This window comes from Sphaeramia orbicularis, chromosome 11, assembly GCF_902148855.1.
Source record: "Sphaeramia orbicularis chromosome 11, fSphaOr1.1, whole genome shotgun sequence".
NCBI classification, from domain to species: domain Eukaryota; kingdom Metazoa; phylum Chordata; class Actinopteri; order Kurtiformes; family Apogonidae; genus Sphaeramia; species Sphaeramia orbicularis.
The window spans coordinates 51,306,188-51,326,599 of NC_043967.1; the positions used below are offsets into that span (position 1 = coordinate 51,306,188).

The 20,412-nt window shown below is 34.9% G+C and overlaps 2 protein-coding genes across 2 annotated transcripts; one reads left to right on the forward strand and one right to left on the reverse strand.

Moving 5' to 3' along the window:
• Positions 1-129: 129 nt before the first annotated feature.
• On the reverse strand, positions 130-8,340 carry tapbp.1 (TAP binding protein (tapasin), tandem duplicate 1). Its single transcript, XM_030147137.1, has 8 exons — positions 8,134-8,340; positions 5,308-5,499; positions 4,939-5,187; positions 3,893-4,252; positions 2,364-2,687; positions 1,409-1,510; positions 1,148-1,176; positions 130-1,022 (listed from the first exon to the last, which is right to left on the reverse strand). The coding sequence occupies exons 1-8, from the start codon at positions 8,192-8,194 to the stop codon at positions 1,011-1,013; spliced, it is 1,329 nt and encodes a 442-aa protein (XP_030002997.1). The 5' UTR covers positions 8,195-8,340; the 3' UTR covers positions 130-1,010.
• Positions 8,341-10,751: 2,411 nt separating this feature from the next.
• LOC115428261 (major histocompatibility complex class I-related gene protein-like) lies at positions 10,752-20,412 on the forward strand. Its single transcript, XM_030147138.1, has 8 exons — positions 10,752-10,871; positions 12,918-13,178; positions 15,524-15,802; positions 16,906-17,196; positions 18,501-18,602; positions 18,689-18,706; positions 18,864-18,915; positions 19,743-20,412. The coding sequence occupies exons 1-7, from the start codon at positions 10,769-10,771 to the stop codon at positions 18,908-18,910; spliced, it is 1,101 nt and encodes a 366-aa protein (XP_030002998.1). The 5' UTR covers positions 10,752-10,768; the 3' UTR covers positions 18,911-18,915; positions 19,743-20,412.

A 20,412-nucleotide genomic window follows, 5' to 3' on the forward strand; every position in this document is an offset into this window, starting at 1 on the left:
ATCGTGTATTTCTATTGATTTATCTTCTGAGCAATCACATTTTCTATAAAATGTTCTCAGTTATTCTATTAAAGTATTTATATGAGGCACCACCATGACCAGTTGTACACAAAAACACAAAGCTGCATGTTCAACAAGTAAGTTTTTATTCAGACACAAAGTACCCACTCAAGTAATTATTGTTTTGAATTGTGACATTTTCTTCTTATTTACCAGTAAAATTTACAGCCAAGCGTCCTTCTTACCATATTGAGAACTTACAAGAGTGATGTATTCCACAAAAAAAAATCACAAAATAACAGAAAAATAAGAAAGCTATCAAAAATATTCACATACTTGATAAAGTCTATTTACAGAATTCACTTGGGCGGTTTAGCCTAGATAGGGATGATCTTCTGGGTCTTCTTATGTATGGTCTATAGACACATTTTTGTATATTGTACATACTGTAAAGTTCTTGGTGCAAATGTATGACTTTTGGCTACACAAATAAAACCGACTTGATTTGATTTTTCTCTTTCATACTCCTTTGAACACAAAGGTATTTGCGAGACCAAACTGAAGATGATATTAAAGCACATTACCGACTCAAAAATCTACATATTCTCTATTTTTTTTCCCAGTGGCTGTGACATAATTCATTATATAAATAGGATGACCCAAATATTATATACCATTTGAAGAACATGATGCTCGAAGTCAACTCAGAACTTTTCAATAAGGTGGAAAAATCTTCCATCGACACAAGTGAGACAAAAAAATTAATCCATGCACATTAATTACTGTCATAGCAAAACAGAAAATAAAAAGTAAAATAAAACAAATAAGCTCAAGGAGACTTTCTTCTGGTCCTTTGAAAAACCCAATAATAGATTTATCACTGCTCTAGCTGCAAAAAAGAGCAAATATAAAACGAAAAACAGTCACTGCTGAAACCCCATCCCATATGCACCAACAGTTGTATTCGATGTTTCTGGATCACATGTCCACTTCTACCGTCGTCTTCATTTCTATTTCTCTTTCTGCAAGTGGAAAAAATGAAAGTTACCACTGAAAATTCAACAAAAGCAGTAGATCCTAAGGTTTATTTATTACATTTAAATTAAAGTGTTTTTATAAACTGCTTATTCAAATATGTTTTTTTTACCTTATCTTGTTTATCAGCCTCATCTGCATCTACAAACAGTGGAATAAAAGACAAAGTCAGATTCTACAGTGAGTTCACAACGCAGTCTTGGCGATTATTTAAGGTTTTTTGTTGTTTTTTTAATTGAAATGGCAGTGGCTTTTGCTGAAACACTGATGGAGAAAATGAAAATGTTCATATATTTAAATGAATCATATATACTCGTGTCAATACTGTGCATAGATATGTACATGTTATTAATGATGTTGTAGTTCCTGATACCTGAACTGGTAAAGGTCCAAGAGACAAACTTGATGAGACCATAGAGTACAAGGGCCACACCAACCATCGCCATCGAGTCCTCAATGGATGGAGTACTGAAACCTAAATGAACACAAATTTTAAAGTGGATTCAGGTTTGCAGAAAATCATACTCAGCTTGATAAATACATCTAACTCTTTAAACTAATAATATTTAATTATTTCGTACGTTAAAAATTGACTGATACTGGGTTCTCATAATTATATTATCACTAACCACTGAATCTGTTTATATCAGAGTACCTTGGAGAAAAATTCAACACTGTTGGAAATGTATTATTTTAGATTTTATTGGAAAAGTAGATAACTGAGTCAGTCATAAATACCTACAAGAACAAATTAATAAAGAAATAAATTTAGAGTTAAATATCAAGGTAACCATAATAATCCTAATTCTAGGTGACATTTTATTTTATTTCAGCTATTTTCCTTCAACATCTGTGTGCTTTCTGTATTTTTCCTACGATTACCATAAATAATGTGCTGCTCCCCTCTATGTTCTCCTGTCCTGTCTATACTTACACATATACTTACATCACACAAAACACTTATACTTTTACCTCTACTACACTCTTTGCTCTATACTTGCTTTGTAGAGGAAAGAAGGAGGGGTACTATAAGCAACAGACTGAAAACTGAATATAATCCAGCTCTTAATTATTCTTATTCACAGCAAATGCGTCTCTTATTTGCTTCCACTTTTTTGCGTGTTCATTCTCAAGGCTGAAAGAGGAGTTAGAATTTTTTCCATCATGATGAAAACAAATCATTCAGCTTGTGTTCCAACTTGTTCAAGGCAATCAGAACCACTGTGAACCTCATTTGTGTTGTGTTTTAACACCTATATGCCGCTCCATCAGTTTTCATTTCATGCACCTTAAAAAAGAAACATCTTAAATCAGGTATTGATCATTACCGATGACGTTCAGAGTCACACTGGCCCGTTGGGTTCCTCCCAGATGCGCAGCCACACAGGTGAGCTCCCCTCCTCTGCCCAGGTCCAGTTTTGATGAATCCAGCTCCAGTTTTGAGCTCTGGCTGTAGGTGCCATCCCAGGCCTGCCTGTGGCCCGTCACACCGGCAGATCCCAGCTGCCTGGACTTCCCGTCAGCGCCTTTAAACTCCCAGCTAAATTCCAGGGAAAGAGGGGCAAAGCCGGACGCCTCACACTGGACAGTCAGGGTCTGGCCTGGGACAGTGAGGGGCAGAGGGGAGGGGTGGATGGAGAGGGATGGAGGCTCTGGGTAGAGAAAGAGAAGAAGAGAGGTTTATTGATGTACTTCTGTGTTTTCAATCATTTAAATCAGAATTTGAAGCTAATAAAAAATGTGACCAAAATGAGGTTAGTTAATCTTGAGCAATGTTCTTTCCTGTCAACCGTTATAGTTCTTCTAATATCATCAGTAAAAACAGTATAACTTTACAACTTAAAATAAAATTATAGGATTAATTTTGATTAAGTCAACGTGTGATTTAATCAAAAAGTAATCTCATTCTAGAAATCCTGTTTGTACTTGCAAATGGTGATAAATTGATCATTTCTGTCATGGTGCAGAAGAGGGGGAATTTTTGCAGAAGCTGAATTCAAAAGTACCTGTAATGAATAATTAACCTCTTATTTAATGACCTGTAATAAATCCGTTTCCTACATTTTATAAACCCTTTGCATCTTTTGAAAAGCACTGACAGTTGCCTCCATTAAAGGTAGGGTAGGAGATGTTTTCCTGGAGCATTTTTTTGATTATATTGCTTAAAATCAACTTCACACCTCGATTGCAACCAATTAATTAAATGCTCTAACACAAAAATAAAAATTTTTTTAGTCACTCTGGAGGCGTGGCTTTACGGGGAAGTTTGCAGAAAGGGGTTTGGACTTCGGACAAACTACCAGAAAATATCAGGTCTGCTGAGAGTCTGAGTTCTTTTAAGTCAAGGTTAAAGACTCACCTGTTCACTGCTGCCTTTGACTAAAAGGCTTTTGACTTTTTAAATTTTATATTCTCTTTGAAACTCTGCACTGCAACTCTTACTTTAATATGTGTGTGTTTTTATTTTTATTTTATTTATTTATTTATTTATTTTTATTTTATGTGTTGTTTTCTTACTTGCTGTTTCTAATAACCTTTGACATGTTTCTTTTATAATGTTTTAAATGTGTTTCTTTTTGTTTCTTTTGTTTCAATGTCCTGTGTGAAGCACCTTGAATTGCTTTGTTGCTGAAATGTGCTATACAAATAAACTTGCCTTGCCTTTTGAGTTGTGTATTTTCAAAATGTAGCTTGCTCAAACTGTTTTTCCAGGATCTCCTACATTACCTCTAATAAAAGAAAATTTTCTCCACACTTTTCAACTCCTTAAGATTGTAATTCCTGGTCCAATTATTATCGTAAAGCCTGCAAATTTTTCATTAATCATACAACAAACTAATAATAAAATTTCCCTCACCTACAATCTCCAGCTCCAGTGCCACCTGAGCCAGAAGGTACGGCAGATACACCGTACAAATATACGTCCCAGAGTGACGCACTTTGGCTTCCTGCAGGATCAGAGATGCATTTCCGTTACGGTGCAAAGCCTCAAAGTCAAGCGTGGCCCCTTCCTCCTGTGTTTCAGCCAAACGGTCCGTCTTGCCATCGTAAGCCAGAACCAACCGCCCATTGCCTCTGAACTGGTAACGCCACTCAACTGCAAAACCCGACCCAGACAGCGGCGAGGAAGGGTCAACCCAGAAGCCACAGTCCAGCAGCACCGGTTCTCCAAGTCTGGACTGGACTGAGACTGTTTTACTGGTCACACTCAGGATGACTGAGGAAAAAAAGGACGAAGAGGAGAATGACAAACCACCTCTAAGACTTGCTTTTAAATGTCTGAGTGTTGTTAAAGATTCATGCAGAAAAGATAAAATAATACAACCTACATTTTTTGTTACTTTGACGCTCAGTTCCAGATTTAGGGATTCATTAATTTGACTTAGATGAGACCAAAGTTTATTTCCATCATAATTTTCAGATGGAGATACTGGCCAATAAATCAGCTATCAGCTTTTTTCCTGCTCCAAACTATCACTCTTAAAAATTCACTCTTAGATGATCTAGTAGTTGTATTAACAGCCACATTATCCCTCTATTATAATTATCATTAATAGTTCTGCTATATTACACTGTACATACATATACGTACTGTACATATTGTTATATAACATAATTACTTCTTCATTTATTATTCACTATTTTATTACTTATTTCCACTGGTACTTTCTAATGTGCAATCACCCATTTTTCACAACTTTTTTTTGTTATAGCTATTGTTATTACTTACTTTTGTTGTGTAATATTTCTTATATGTGTACATTCAGGTTTGTGCTGCTACTGGAAAATTATTTTCCTAAGGACTCTGCCCATGGGATCAATAAAGTTTTATTTTATCTAATCAAATCTAATCTAATGTGGGGGGACGATCATCAAAAAGGTTTTTTTCACTGAAATCATTACCGTTGTTTTCTTTGGTTGATGTGGGAGCGCGCATGATGCTGGTTATGGTCATCTCTTTGTCGAGACCCTGAAGAGCAGCTGAAATCCAATCAGCCTGAAGATATAAGGGGCTGAGAGCGGACTCTGTGAGCGGAGCAACCCATTTAAGAGAGGAGGGCTGTGGCAGGAAGGGGTTGATCTCACACTGGGGTTTCTTGATGGATCCTCTGGGGGGGTTCAGAGAGCTGTGGCACAGAGAACCAGCTGGGTCTGAGGACAGAGGAGACAAGAAGGTCACGTTAAACTGATAGACAACCACATAATTCTGAACAAACTCTGCAATCAACTAAAGAAATCCTATGGTGAAAAATATCAGCATTTTGAACAAACCGGTGATAAAGTAGACTCTGTCAGGGCTGATGTCAGCTGGTGCCTTATGGGATTTGTCATTGTGGATGTGTGACTCTGTCCTGATGTGAAGCAGGGATTTTTCCTGGCTCGTAGCCCCTGTTAAACCTCCACCTCGACCTGCTTTCTCTTGCACAAACCAGCACTCCAACACAGGACAGCTGCTACCACACACTATACAAAAGAGAATTAACAAGTCAATATTAATGAATGCAATGACATAAATACACAATGTAGAACAGCAAACACAATGGTACGCAAATTTAGATCCTGTGCGGACAAGGTGAAAATAATGTTGTTTAAATCATATTGTACGTGTCTGTACACAGCACAGCTTTGGTCCAATTGTAAAACAGGAAGTCTGCAAAGGCTGCAGGTGGCCTACAATGATGGTTTGTGTGTGCTTCTTAGGGGGCCGAGATGGAATATCACGAGTGAGATGTTGGTCGCAGCTGGAATAAAGACACTGCAGCCCACACTCTGGAAGTTCATGTACAATTTCATCTGTCAACTGAATACGTCTATGAATCAAATGGTTGTGTCACTGGTTGATATCAGATATAGTCCCATTTGCTACCAGTCCAGGATATGGAGGTACTGGCATAGCTGTCCTGTTAAAGTGACTCTTTAATTCTTTCTTTTTACTTCCGCCAAGGAGGTTATGTTTTTGCCGGCGTTGGTTTGTCTGTCTGTCTACGTGCAAGATAACTCAAAAAGTTATGGACGGATTCGGATGAAAATTTCAGGAAATGTTGATACTGGCACAAGGAACAAATGATTACATTTTGGTGGTGATCGGGGGTGGGGGGCCACGGTGGCCCACTGATCTGCTTTGGCGGAGGTCTGCGCTCTCCAAGTGCTTCTAGTTTTTCCTGTTTTTATTGTGTTTCTCTGTCTATCTTGGACCTTGAGTCTGGAATAAAGTTGAATTAAACTGAATGTGAGCGACACGGTGGTGCAGTAGATAGCACTCATGCCTCACAGCAAGAAGGTCCTGGGTTCGATTCCTACACCAGTCAACGGTGGTGGGACCTGTGTGGAGTTTGCATGTTCTCCCTGCGTCTGCGTGGATTCTCTTAGGGTACTCCGGCTTCCTCCCACCATCCAAAGACATGCACTGATAGGTGAATCAGTTAATCTAAACTACCCATAAATGTGAGAGTGATTGTTTGTCTCTATATGTTCAGCCCTGCGATGAACTGGTGACATGTCCAGGGTGTACCCCGCCTTCACCCATAAGTAGCTGGGATAGGCTCCAGCGACCCCCTAGTGAGGATAAAGCGGGTTCAGATAATGAATGAATTGAATGTAAGATTAAAGTCTTATTATACATTTCACTGCATTTGTAGTTATTTAGTCTAATCAATATGCACTGATTACCCATAACATTCTGACCATCAACAGGAGAAGTGGTTCTAATATTGATTATTTCATTACAATGATACCTATCACTGGGTTGGATATATTAGGCTGCAATTGAACATTTAGTCCTCAAAGCTGATGTGTTGGAAACGGCAAAATGAGCAACGTATAGAACTGAGTGGCTTTGACCTGGTCCATACTGTAATGGTGATAACTGGGTCAGAGCATCTCCACAGCTGCAGGTCTTGTTGGGTGTTCCTGGTCTGCAGTGTGAACATCACTAATTTCTCCCTTGTCAAAGTTGCTCAAATCTCTACTCTTGCTTGTTTTGCTGTTTCTAACACATCAACTTCGAGGTCTCCATGTTCAGTTGTTGCCTAATATATCCAGTCCACTAACAGATCCCACTGGAATTAGAAAATCAAAATTAATACCACTTTCCCTGTCAGTGTCAGAATGTTATGGCTGATCAGTGCATGGTGTTTTTTTTTTTTTTTTTTTTTAATTATTTTAGATAGCATTAATCATCTACTGCAGAACTAGGGATGCGGTGCAAAGTTCTTGGTCAATATGATATTTAAGTTTACATTTTGGTCACTATCCAATGCTGATGCCAATATTACTTCCTATTTCTTTCTTTATTTTTATTTACCCCTGATATCAGCTGATACTGATGTCCAGTTGGTGTGTCAGTGCATTCCTATAGTATCATTATAAGTGACAAACAGTGGATCCAGAAGGTGCAAAAGACACAAAAGGGGAGAAGAGTGATTATATTAAACATTTACAGAGAGAATTATAAGCACATCCCAGTGCTAACTGCAATATAAAGTATTGTAGGGAACTTTAAAGCTAGGCAAATAAAACCAAAAGCAAAACTAATCCCCTCTTCATCTTATTTGTACTTCATCAGTACCCTTCATGTGACTCCAACTGTAATAACATTTATTGTTGTATTTCAAGTTTCATCATTTCCTTATCTGTTAAAAATAATGACTAATTCTTCAGTTGTTTTTACTTTGACCTTTAAATATATGACAATAGAACATCCTTTCTCTTTAGTTTCATCATCTTGTTTGATTCTTTTTCTGTTTAAAGGTACTTATTATTTTCGCCTCTTTCCTGCGCACCGAACTCTGTAGAAAATAGAACAAATTTTAGATTCTGCATGTTTTTAAGTGTGCTTAAATTGTAGTAGTGACAGTAATTTAGGAATAGTACCACCTATCTGGGTTTTCTGTCGGATTCGGCATGCACATAGATCACATAGAATGAAAACTCATATTAAATAAATAACCCACTGTTCTGCACTGTTGCACACTCTATTCCACCTTCTACCTTTTACAAACATCATACATGACTCTATGTAGAATACATGCAGAGGTGCTTATTGTAATTCTCCTAAAATACAACCAGAATACAGTTCAGAGTATTTGCGTTCCCTACCTTGGATGAGATAAACAACGGCGACCAGGGACAGTTTGTAAATTGTAGAGAAGTTCGTCATGGTTGCCTGTCTTCTGTTTCTTCTCAGTTTGTCTTTTTTAGCTGTTTCTGACACAGAACATGTAGGTTTATGTCAGTGGTTTTCCCCTAAATGTTCCTTCATGTTAGTTTCACTTTCATCTGCTTCATGTGTCCGTCAATTTTAAAAGGAACATGCGCCAGTTCCGGTGGATGGTGAAAAATAAAAGCATGAATGATCAACATTAAACTCCTCCAATGATCAAATATATAATAAAAAATAATGTTTTCTGAAAATTCATATAAGACTTTGAGTCAAACTAATAAAGAACACGGATTAACTTCCTCATAATACCATCACATATTGAGCAGTGTCTCAGTTCTACCGATAGATGGCGCTCTTTAACAAACTATGATATGGTCTCTATGTATTTATTAACTAAACCAACTGTTGTTCAGCATATAAATTACTAATGTCATGCCAACGTTTATTATATTGCAGCTGATAGATACTATTTCCTTGTGTTTTTTAAGATCAGGATATTCTTACAAGTTTATTTGCGTGGACAAATAAACTTACATTTCAATAATCTGTTAACAAGAAGCATATTTTAATTATTTTAAATAGTAATGTTGTCTAAATGAAACAGGAAAGACCGATGTGTTTTTTTGTTTTGTTTTGTTTTTTGTAAGAAAAAATGGTGCCATTCATTCAGTAATTACAAAGTTTACATCATTTTACTCATTAGAAGAATTAGAAGTAAAGTTAAAAAAAAAAAAAAAAAAAAAAAAAGCTCAATGAAAGTAGAATATAATATTAATGTATATTATTTTTAGAAGTTGCTTTTAAAAAGAATATTTTTATGCTTATTTTATGCTCTAAGCACAAAATATGTTTAGTGTGAGTGTGACTAATATTGGAACTGTCCATAATAATAATAATAATAATAATAATAATAATAATAATAATAATAATAATAATAATAATAATAATAATAAATACAGAAATAAACCTATCTTACAGGCAGAATATTTGTTATAAAATATAAAACAAATGAGAATAATACTATTTACTGACTAAAATAACATCAGTTGGTTGTATCAGTAAAGCCCTAAAACACACAACAAACAAAGGAAAGAATAGATAGACAAAATGAGGAAATGACAAAGCAATTTATGTGGATGTGCAAGATTTCAGTTGCAAACCAAGAGGTCACATAAGGATAACAGAAACAGAAACCATAAAAATATGGAGAGAGAAAAAAAAAAACAAAAAAAGAATTTGTTGCACCCACATCATTAAGTGTTTATATTTATCCACCCATTACCAAGAAGGTATTTTCCAAGTATGAGTCAGACTGCAGATGAGTGAACTCAGGAAGTTGAGTTTTAGTTTTAAGTTTTACAGATGGTAGTCTTCCAAACATTTTTTCTGTTGTAAATACTTTCATCATACTTTTTATACATCAACACCAGATAAATGTTGCAGAACAAGACATTCAGCAATAACAGGAGATAAAATGACAACAGCCAACAGCCCTGTGGTTTGTGTGCAAACAAACCATGGTCACACAAATGCAAACACACAATGAGACAAACGAAACCTAAGAGATCATCAGATGATTTCCCAGAAACAGCGAAGAGGCGGGGCTGTAATGGTGTAACCTGTGACAAATGACTGGAAAAGCCTGATGAGAATGCCTTCTTCCCACTTCCTAGATGACTCCATCTATAGGTTTGATTGTCTTGCCTTCAGTCACTAGATCCCAAACCATCGGAACCAAAGGGAGTTTTTTTTTTTTTAGACCCAGTTATTTGACACAGTGACTGTGGAATATTACACAGAATATGTAGAATAACACATGTCAGAAACATATAAATAATCAAAATCATAAAAGAGGATGGAAAATGTAAGCATACTGAAGAGGAATGAAGCTACAGTTTTAAAATGTGAATCATAACCAATCAGCCCTATCATACATAACCATGACTTTCAATATCAAGACCAATTCTTATTTAAATAAAGGTATAAAATGAAAGGAATTTACTGGTTTCTCTTCAGATATTTAGGGATTGTTTTAAGGTTTATTCTTTCACTCAGCTGACATCTTTTGGGTGTATGTGTTTGGACAAATTAAGATTAGGAAATGATAATAACCTGTCTTTATATATTTGTGTCCTATTAATATTCCATATCACAATTATTTCATCTAAAAAATCATTTAATCACAAAACAGCAGCACAAGGAGTTATTCTAAGAAGTGACGTCTTCAATGTCAAAGTGGAAAGCACTACATCATTTATTTATTTATTTAGTTATTTAGTTATTTAGTTAGTTAGTTAGTTAGTTAGTTATAGCAGCCATGGCTTCTTAAAACTTATCTTCAACTATCACTTTAAACATGTGCTGCTCTGTGCACTTGAATCTAAACAGAGTCCAAACACTGGCCTGTTTATTACAGATAATTAAACCTTTCAATTTCTTCTCAAACCTTTGCTGACATTTTTTACCTAACTTTAGTTGACGTCAGAGACAAACTGATTTCCTATTGGCTCCTATTTTCTCCCGGGAGGCGTGTTCATCAGTCATTTGACTGTTTGGTTTCTATCAGGATGGATGTGTCCGCGAGAAGGAAACCACCTTTCATGCTCTAAAAAATGTAACAAAAAAATGAATATATTAATTATTCTTCTCCTCGGATTCCATGGAGCCGAAGCTGGTAAGATAAAGTGCTTTTATACCTTCATGAAGGAGGCCAGTTTAGTAGATCATAGGAATAATTAACCTAAACTTCAGATACAGACGCATTCAGTGTGGATGTAGGAGACTATTATGCACTTGATATTGATATTGGTATTGTTATTATCACTATTGATGGTAGTTTACATGGTGATTAATGATGTGGTGATGGTGATGATAATAATAACAATAATAGTAACTTATATTTTAAAACAGGAATACAAATGATGGTAATAATGACGACAGTAATTCTAACATAAATAATGTAGATGATAATACATGTTGGATCTTTACCAAAATTAAAAACGGCTCATATCTTGGAAATATTATTGCTATATTGACTACAATAAGATCATTATATCCTCTATATGTGAAACTTAGTGATAGGAGGCAGCTGAATACATGTATACTAATGCTAAAGGATTATATGACTGTGGAATGAGGGTGGAAGTAAAGAAATTGGACTTTTTTCCCCTCCTTTTTGGGCAAATATGTGTACATGTATATGTGTTTCATAAATGTAGATCTATGTATGTTGGTATAGATATGTGTTTATATATGTATATGTACAGGTATATATTTGTGTGTATGTACATAAATATGTACAACTATCACTATTCTTAGTAGTCTCTGTATTTTAACTTGTAAATATTGTACAGTCATCGTGCTTGTTTATCTTTTTTCCCCTCTATTTACATATGATTAAAATAAACTATCAATTAATCCATTAATTCTGGAAAAGAATGTAATAAATGTTTTGCTTAATCCATGTGAATTATTGGCTCATACTTGTATCAACAGTCCTTTTAATACATAATACTGCATTGATGTCTTTCTAGTCATATATGTTTCTTTTGTACTATAGATAGATAGTTAGATAATTAGATAATTAGATAGATAGATAGATAGATAGATAGATAGATAGATAGATAGATAGACAGACAGACAAATAGACTTTATTGATCCCAAACTGGGAAATTGTAGTGCAGCATGACAGACTCAAACTAGAATATAAGATTAACAATAGAATACAAGAGCAAACACACTATACATAGTAAATCAGAAGTATAAAACATATTTGCTAAGAAACAGAGACTCAGATTACTCTTTTTAAAGTCATGTTCATATCTGTAGAATATGTATGAAAATACATAATGATGTTGAGTCATTATGTGGGGTACATACATGTATCTATTTGGGAGTATGACTAATAAAATTCACCATAAGTGGAAAAAGTTACTTCTCTAGTTAGTTGCAGTTTAAATTGATCTGGTGAGCCCATGATTTTCCATGTAGTCATTTGTAAACTATTAAATTTGTTGTATTTTTAACATAATTAATAACAAAACTCAATATCTCGGACAGAAATTAGTATTATATCTTGTGTAGATATTGAGATGACTTGAGTCTAGTAATACTTCATCTAATTTTTTTAATGATTTAGCTCAGAGGAGCTCTTGTTTTTATAAGTACATATATTTCTTCTGCTAAAGGAGAGTTTAGTAGAGTTGCTGTACATGTTTTATTTTTATTGTTTTGGAATTTTTCTATTACAATAAATGGTCCACACTTATACAGTTGCGGAATAAAATTAGTAGACCACCTCTTGTTTTCTTCAGTTTCTTGGTCATTTTAATGCCTGGTAAAACTAAAGGTGCATTTGTTTAGACAAATATAACGATAACAACAAAAATAGCTCATAACAGTTTAATTTCAGAGCTGATATTTAACCATTTTCCATGGTTTTCTTGATAATAACCAAAGTCACTTAAGTTCTTACATCAATATCTGTGTCATTGTACTGACAAAAACAGTGCTTTTAGGAATTCTGTGTTTTCCTTTCTGTCTGTTTTAGTCACATGAGACACATAGGAGTTAGTATTTGATTGCATAACAATTGTTTTTTGATAACTTTTCATGATCTAATAATTTTTTCTGTGACTGTATTTTCCACAGTCTCCCAAACTGATGACCTCTGTAAAATTTACATATTCAAAAAGTGTTAATCATGTTTTTTGTGCCACAGTCCTGCATTCTCTCAGCTACGGCTACACGGCATCATCAGGAATCCCAGATTTCCCTGAATTTGTAACAATTGGCATAGTAGACGGACAGCCAGTCTCCTACTATGACAGCATCATCAGAGAAGAAATCCCCAAACAGGACTGGATGAAACAGACTGAAGGACCTGAGTACTGGGACATGCAGACTAAGATCTCTGTACAGGCCGAGAAAGGCTTCAAAGTTAGCATTGAAAATGTCAGGCGACGCTTAAATCAGACTAAAGGTGAGTAGTACAGAGGTGTGGTGTTGAATGGAACATGTACACATACAGGGGTTGGACAAAATAATGGAAACACCTTCACCTCAAGATGATAATGCCCCAATCCATACAGCTAGAATTGTTAAAGAATGGCATGAGGAACATTCTAATGAAGTTGAGCATCTCGTATGGCCGGCACAGTCCCCAGACCTCAACATTATTGAGCATTTATGGTCAGTTTTTAGAGATTCAAGTAAGACGTCGATTTCCACCGCCATCGTCTCTAAAAGAGTTGGAGGGTATTCTAACTGAAGAATGGTTTAAAATTCCTTCTTGTTGTATGAATCAATACCTCGGAGAATTGAGGCTGTAATTGCCGCAAAAGGCAGACCTACACCATATTAAATTATATTTTGTTGATGTTTTAAGGTGTTTCCATTATTTTGTCCAACCCCTGTATGTCACACACAGGAAAGCTGACATAAAGGCGTTGAACCGTCATGTGTCTTTAAAACATCTTCAGTGAGTCTTGAAATTGATTGTGCAAGTCTGTGAGATGGAAGGGATGAACACCATTCTGACAAAAGACATTCAGGGGTGTGATGATTGAGGTCTGACACTTTGATTCAGGATCTCCCATTGGTGTTCAGTTGGGTTGGAATATGGAGTCTATAAAGTAGAATTATGACTCATGTTCCATACAGTTCCATTGTTGTGCTTCATTATTTATTAGAAGGTGTAATGCAGCTAATCCTTATATTTCTCTAAAGAGGTGATTTTTGAGTAGATTTAATATATAGCGACTTTCATCCTTCAGAAATCCTGTAACAATCGTCAAAAATTTCCAGCCTTTACTTTGGAGGCCAGAGCATGAGATTTAAAGAGGTCATATTTTGCTTAACCCACTTTTATTAGTCTTTGGTTCATTTATTTGTGTATTTGGATCCTAATAGTTCAAAAAGTTTGAATTTGAACCCTCCAGATGCTCAAAAGCTATCTTTATATTAATTTTGGCTAAAATCAAATGGATTTCTATAATCTGTTTTAATTTCTGCTTAATTTGTTACGTCTATAAGTAATTACATCACGACATTTGCACATATGAGGTCAAGACTTCCGGCAAACCTTTCCCTAAGTACGACATCATTGTTTTTCAGCAGCAGTGGTTGTAGTCCATACTGAAAATATGTCCAAACTTTGAGCCAATTACCTAAAATGTTCAGTTGTTGGTTGAACAGGACAGAGTGATCAAAACCTGAAGGGGGCGGGGCCTGACATGGCTCATGTGCATTTAAAACAACCTTTCTGGGGTCATTACTCAGAAATAGGGTTGAAGATGGAGCTGTGGAGTTCAGACCCAAGCATAGCATTTACAGTTTATATAGACCTCAGGGAAATGTTTTAAAATACATAATGTCATTTAAAAAAAGCAAAATATCACTTCTTTGAGTCATTTTCATATTCATCAAACATCTGCACCACATTCATGATGTTTGAAGACATCATGGGCAGTGAATAGCACTGGTGCCTCACAGCAAGAAGGTTCTGAGTTCAATTCCCATACCAGGAACCTTTCTGTGTGAAGGTCGCATGTTCTACTCATGTTTGCGTGGGTTCTCTCCAGGTACATCATCCAAAGACATGCACTGATGGGTTAACCAGTTAATCTAAATTGGCCGTAGGTGTGAATGTGAGAGTGATGGGTTGTTTCTCTCTATATGTCAAATGAGAATCAGTTCTCAACTAACCTACCTGGTTAAATAAAAAAAGAAAAGACAGTCAGGGTTTTCCGTAAATTCATGGGTCATTTGTCAGTAATTCTAACATTAACCCTAAAGCTGAGTCATAAACCTCAAAACGCCATCTGAAGTTGTGTGGATGAGCCAAAGTGGTAAAAAAGATAAGATAATCCTTCATTTGTCCCACATTGGGGAAATTATCTAAAACAAAATTCATCCTCACATGTAGAAAGACACCACAAATCCTCCTTTGTAGGAATAAACATCAAATAAATGTTTACATCCATTCAAGGTATCTTAACTGAAGAAATAAAATCTAAATGTGTATTAAACATATGTACATGCAAGTTATTTGAAAATACATGTCTATACTGTAAATATGACAAAGAAAACAGAAACAATATATTTCAGATACAGTGGTTTTATAGTAACTTATAGCAAACAGGTGATATTGCGTCTTCAATAATGAACATGTGTAGTAACTGAGATAAAGGTTTCAATTAAACCAGATTGTTTTGCCACATACTTTTCTGTGGCGGTAACATCAGTAAATGTAGATCCTTACCTTTTCTATGTCTGTGGTAAAGGTGTGATAAAGTACTAACTGCTGCTTCTCTGTTTCTTAACCAGGTGTCCATATTGTTCAGAAGATGTACGGCTGCAAGTGGGATGACGAGACTGATAGAGTTAGTGGTTTTAATCAGTTTGGTTATGATGGAGAAGATTTCCTCACATTTGATCTGAAAACACAGACGTGGATCGCCCCGAAACAACAGGCTTTACTGACCAAAATGAAGTGGGACCGTGACCAATTAAAGTTTAAATTAGATAAACAGTACCTCACACACGAGTGCATTGGCTGGCTGAAACAATACATTGATAATGGGAGGAAGTCTCTGATGCGAACAGGTAGGATCAAATAACATGTTTTATTTTTTTATTTTATAAGTGAACAGAACATCTTACAGCTGCAGACATGATGTGTCCCAATATTTTTGTCCATATAGTTCATAAATATCAATAATTATATACATATACATATATTTATATTTATATTTAATATATATCAATATTTTCCTTGGGTTTAGTGGGAGGTTTATCTTCCTCAGTGAGATGTGAAGAAAGTAGATGGTTAATGGTGGTAGAAAATTATTATTTACAGTCAGAGATGAAAAATATTTTAGAAAATTAGAAGTAGAACATTTAAAATCATCGTTGTAAAAACTATGAAGGTTGATGATGAAGGGCTGATTTGTGTTGTAATAATTAAAACTTCTTCATTGGCATACGGTCAAATATGACAACTGGTCAGGGATTGCGTTCAATGCTTTAGTCTCTCTTCATGCAGATTATTTACAGGTGGAACAGTTCTGGTGATGACATGGGTAGGATGATTTTAATCTTAAACAAAGGAAAACAATAACTGTATTACTAAACAAATCCAAACATATTCAAAGATATTCAATTAACAATAACACCAAATGACTCACTCATGTATGCATCCATCCAGTCTGTGCATTTAAGTCTGATTCTTCTTCAGGCCGCATGCTCTACATCAAACAAAGGGAAAAAGAGGATGGGCTGGGCCTGATCCTTCCTCCTAAAGGGTTGGGTGTGGTCTGATAGGTGAGGGTTAGGTCCTGACCTTCCCCAACCAGGAAGTGGAGTTTTTAACAATAGTCATGGTTTTTTAAAAAAAAATTATGTTGAGAGAAATTAACTAAAAACCATCTCTGAGGCATTTATGAAGGAAAGCTAAGAATTTAAACCAAATTAACCAATGCAATGATATTTATCCTAGTATAAAACTATATTGTGACTTTTGTTATTATTGTTTTGTATCCCAGACCCCTGTTAGAAAAGAAACACCTGAATTCAACGTGTCCCAATAGTTTTGTCCAGATAATTTATTCTAGATTTAGTTTTAGGGTTAGTATCTTCTTGGGGAAGGCTTGCAATCAGAGATGTCATGCACACATTTATTTACTGAAAGGTGTTTATTTTTACTCCAGATCGTCCCACAGTGTCCTTCCTGCAGAAGTCTCCCACCGCCCCAGTCACCTGCCACGCTACAGGTTTCTACCCCAACAGAGCCGCGATGCACTGGAAGAAAGACGGAGTGGAAATCCATGACAACGTGGTCATGGGCGAGATCCTCCCCAACAACGACGGAACCTTCCAGATGAGCATTGACCTTTCATCGGTCAAACTGGACGACAAGACCAAGTACGAGTGTGTGTTTCAGCTCTCAGGTGTTGATGACATCACCCACGAACTGAGGAAAGAAGTGATCAAGTCCAATGGTGAGACTGGAATTAGAAGTGATTTAGGATGAGAACACAGCGTTTATTAGTCTGTCAGTTTATTTATAGTAATATTTAATGTATGTTTGAGATGAAGTTTTGTTTCCTTGTATGATTTTACCAATAGTTTATTACCTCGGCCCCCCAAAAAGAGGCAAGGGGTATTGTTTTTGGCTCAGTTTGTTTGTTAACACTTCAGCAGCAAAACTATTGGTTGAATTCATACCAATTTGGGTTTATAGATTGCCAGTGATCCAGAATAGATGGGATTACATTTTAGGAAAAATAGCTTAAAGTTCAAATTTTTAATGAATTTTAAAAATCTTTTTGTTTCCCATTTACTTATAATGGCCGAAATTTCAAATCCCTCTAAAACGTCAATTTTAACTCAATTTATTTAAAATGTTGCAGAGATATAGTGATTAATTTTAGAGATCACTCTGCAAAATATCTAAGTGATAGCTTGTTTTTAAAAATTTTTGTTACATTTTTAAATCTTTGTGTTTTCCCATTTACTTATAATGGGCAAAATTTCAAGTGTCTATAGAACCATCAATTTTGTTTCAATTTACTTCAAATCTAGCACATATAGAATTTATATATTTAACAATTATTGAATATGGATGAAAGTGTGGATCGATGCCAAAATAAGCTACAATACGTGCGAGGGGCAGGGTTTGTTGTGCCTAGCACCACTTGTTTAATCTGTTTTTTGTGTATTCTCTTCGTCTGATTTTCGTGTTTCTTTGATAAAGGTCAAACAATTCCTTAACTTCTGTCAGTTTGAAGTCATAATGTTTGTAAAGGTTTTTTTTTATCCCATAATCACATGTGTTTTCTCTGGTTCTTTTATACTCTGTATTTACAATTTACCAAGTTAATTTTACTGTTTATCTATGGAAAAATTTAAAGAACTCGTTTCAAACAGATATTCAGGCATAAAGTAGGCAGCAGGAGATCATTGTCAGCAGATTAAAATATTTATTCTAATTATTGTTCTGTTTCACCAATAATCTTATTTCATAAATCTTAATAATTAACTATGCATAAATTAGATAGTCAAATCAGCCAAAGTGAAGATTTAACTCAGTATGACTGGTTGTAATAAATTTTAACAGTTTTTTATCCTTAATCTACACATTTTCAGAGTAAACATCAAAATAGACAAAGCTATACAAATAAAAATATTATAAACAGTACTAAAAATACAAAGTCGATATTATCTGTATTGTGGAAATGATTACAGGATTTTGTTTCATTTGTACAACTTGTGATTTTTTTTTTTTCTTTTATTTGTTCAACAGAGAAAACTGCTACCTTTGCCATCATCATCGTCGTTGCGGTAGCTGTTCTCTGTGCCATGATCATTGCTGGTGTTGGATTCTTCATTTACAAAAAGAAGAATGGTGAGAGACAACACTAAAAATCATCTTTGAATTTATATGAGTCAAAGTGTAGCAAACAGCATTTAATTTTTTTTTTTTTTTTTCAGTCAAACGTCGTCCATCTCGTAAGTATTTTATTCTTTCAGTTGTTTCTTAAAATAGTTTGTAGATAAAAATGATTTCTTGATATTCCTTTGTTTGCTTTTTTTTTTTTTTGCATTTTATAAAAGACAGTGTTTTATTGTTTGATGATTGAACTAATAACATGTCTCTGACCTTCAGCTGTAAGCGACCCTGAGGTTGAGCAGGAACTGAATCCTAAAGCCTGAACACAGTGAGTTTTACCAGGAGGGTCATCCCAGTTCACAGATCCAGTCTGTCTGACATCCACATTAGAAACACGGAACATTTTAAATGGGTTTTGTGACATTTTCTCATAAGATGTTAATTAAGATTATTAAGACTGAGATACAGATATGTTAAGGATCCTTCACATTAGGGAATCAGATATAATGTTGTAGAATTATTTGAAAAATTTGATTAGACTAATTAGAAAAATCTGACATTAATATTGATTATATTTTAAAAGCCAGTGACCAACAGAATTAATTATTTTAGATCTTTGTAATTGGTCTTATTTAATATTATACAGTGATAAAAAAATGTGTTTTTGTCTAACGCTATAGCTCCAAACGTATCATATTTGATACATGAGTTTTGAAGCTCTCTACATGATTAGTGTGTTATTTTTCTTCTTGAAAAACCTGATGTATACAATTAGATACATGCAATACACGGATAATCCACCAGGGGGAGGAATTCATTAATGTGGAAGGAGGCAGAACTTTGCTAATTTTGAAAAGGAATTACCAATTTGTTAGACACGTTTGTGTTATATTATGTTTTGTTTGTTCAAAAATAATAATATTTGAGCATTGAGACCTGATGTATCAAGTATGACACTAAATTGAAAGTCATACATGGAAATTGATATTAGAAATTTTTGTTTTTTGGTTGCTCAAGAGGACCAATAAAGGCTCCAGTTTCAAAGAACTGGAATTTTCTGTCAGTGATTTAATGGTTCTGGCTTTACAGGGCTAAATCCATGTGAATATTTTTTTCTCTCTATTTCTATAATTTTTTGTTTTGTTTGTGTTTCAGATAAATTTTGCAATGGATAAAGAAGCTGTGCCAGAATATTCCTCTGATGAAAACAGGAAATGCAGTTGTTTATCACATACTGTGGTAGAATCAGGGTTGGATGTTTTGAATCAGTTAAAAAGAAAACAGAGTTGAAAAGGTATTTGGTTCACAGAAAAGTGACATATTTTATCTCAATTAAATTGTAGTAAAATGTTTTGATGATTTGGTTTGAAATGAAATCAATTTCTTGAAATTGACTGATTAAATATCAACCATGTATATGGTTAAATATTTCTGTTGATGGAGGGTTTTTCTGTTAGTGTCAAAAACGCTTTACATAAACACATTCCAGTTTTTTTATGTATGTTCCTTCAATCTGCCCCCACATACTGATTAATCCTGATCTGACATAACATACATTTTCATTTTTTATTTAGATTACTACAACTAGTATTGTAAATCAGTTAAAACCACAGACACAGAACCATCAATTATATGTATACATGTGATGGATTATTTTTCTGTTGTACCCTGTAACTGCTCAGAATCACCAGTGAAAGCAGAATAGAAAATATAAAATGGATTTTCTGTTAATGACTAATTTCCTTTGGTGTAGCACTTTAGTTTGTCAGTTAAACCACTTAATCATCATATACTGGTTGTATCAGTCTTGTCAGCCACTCTACCC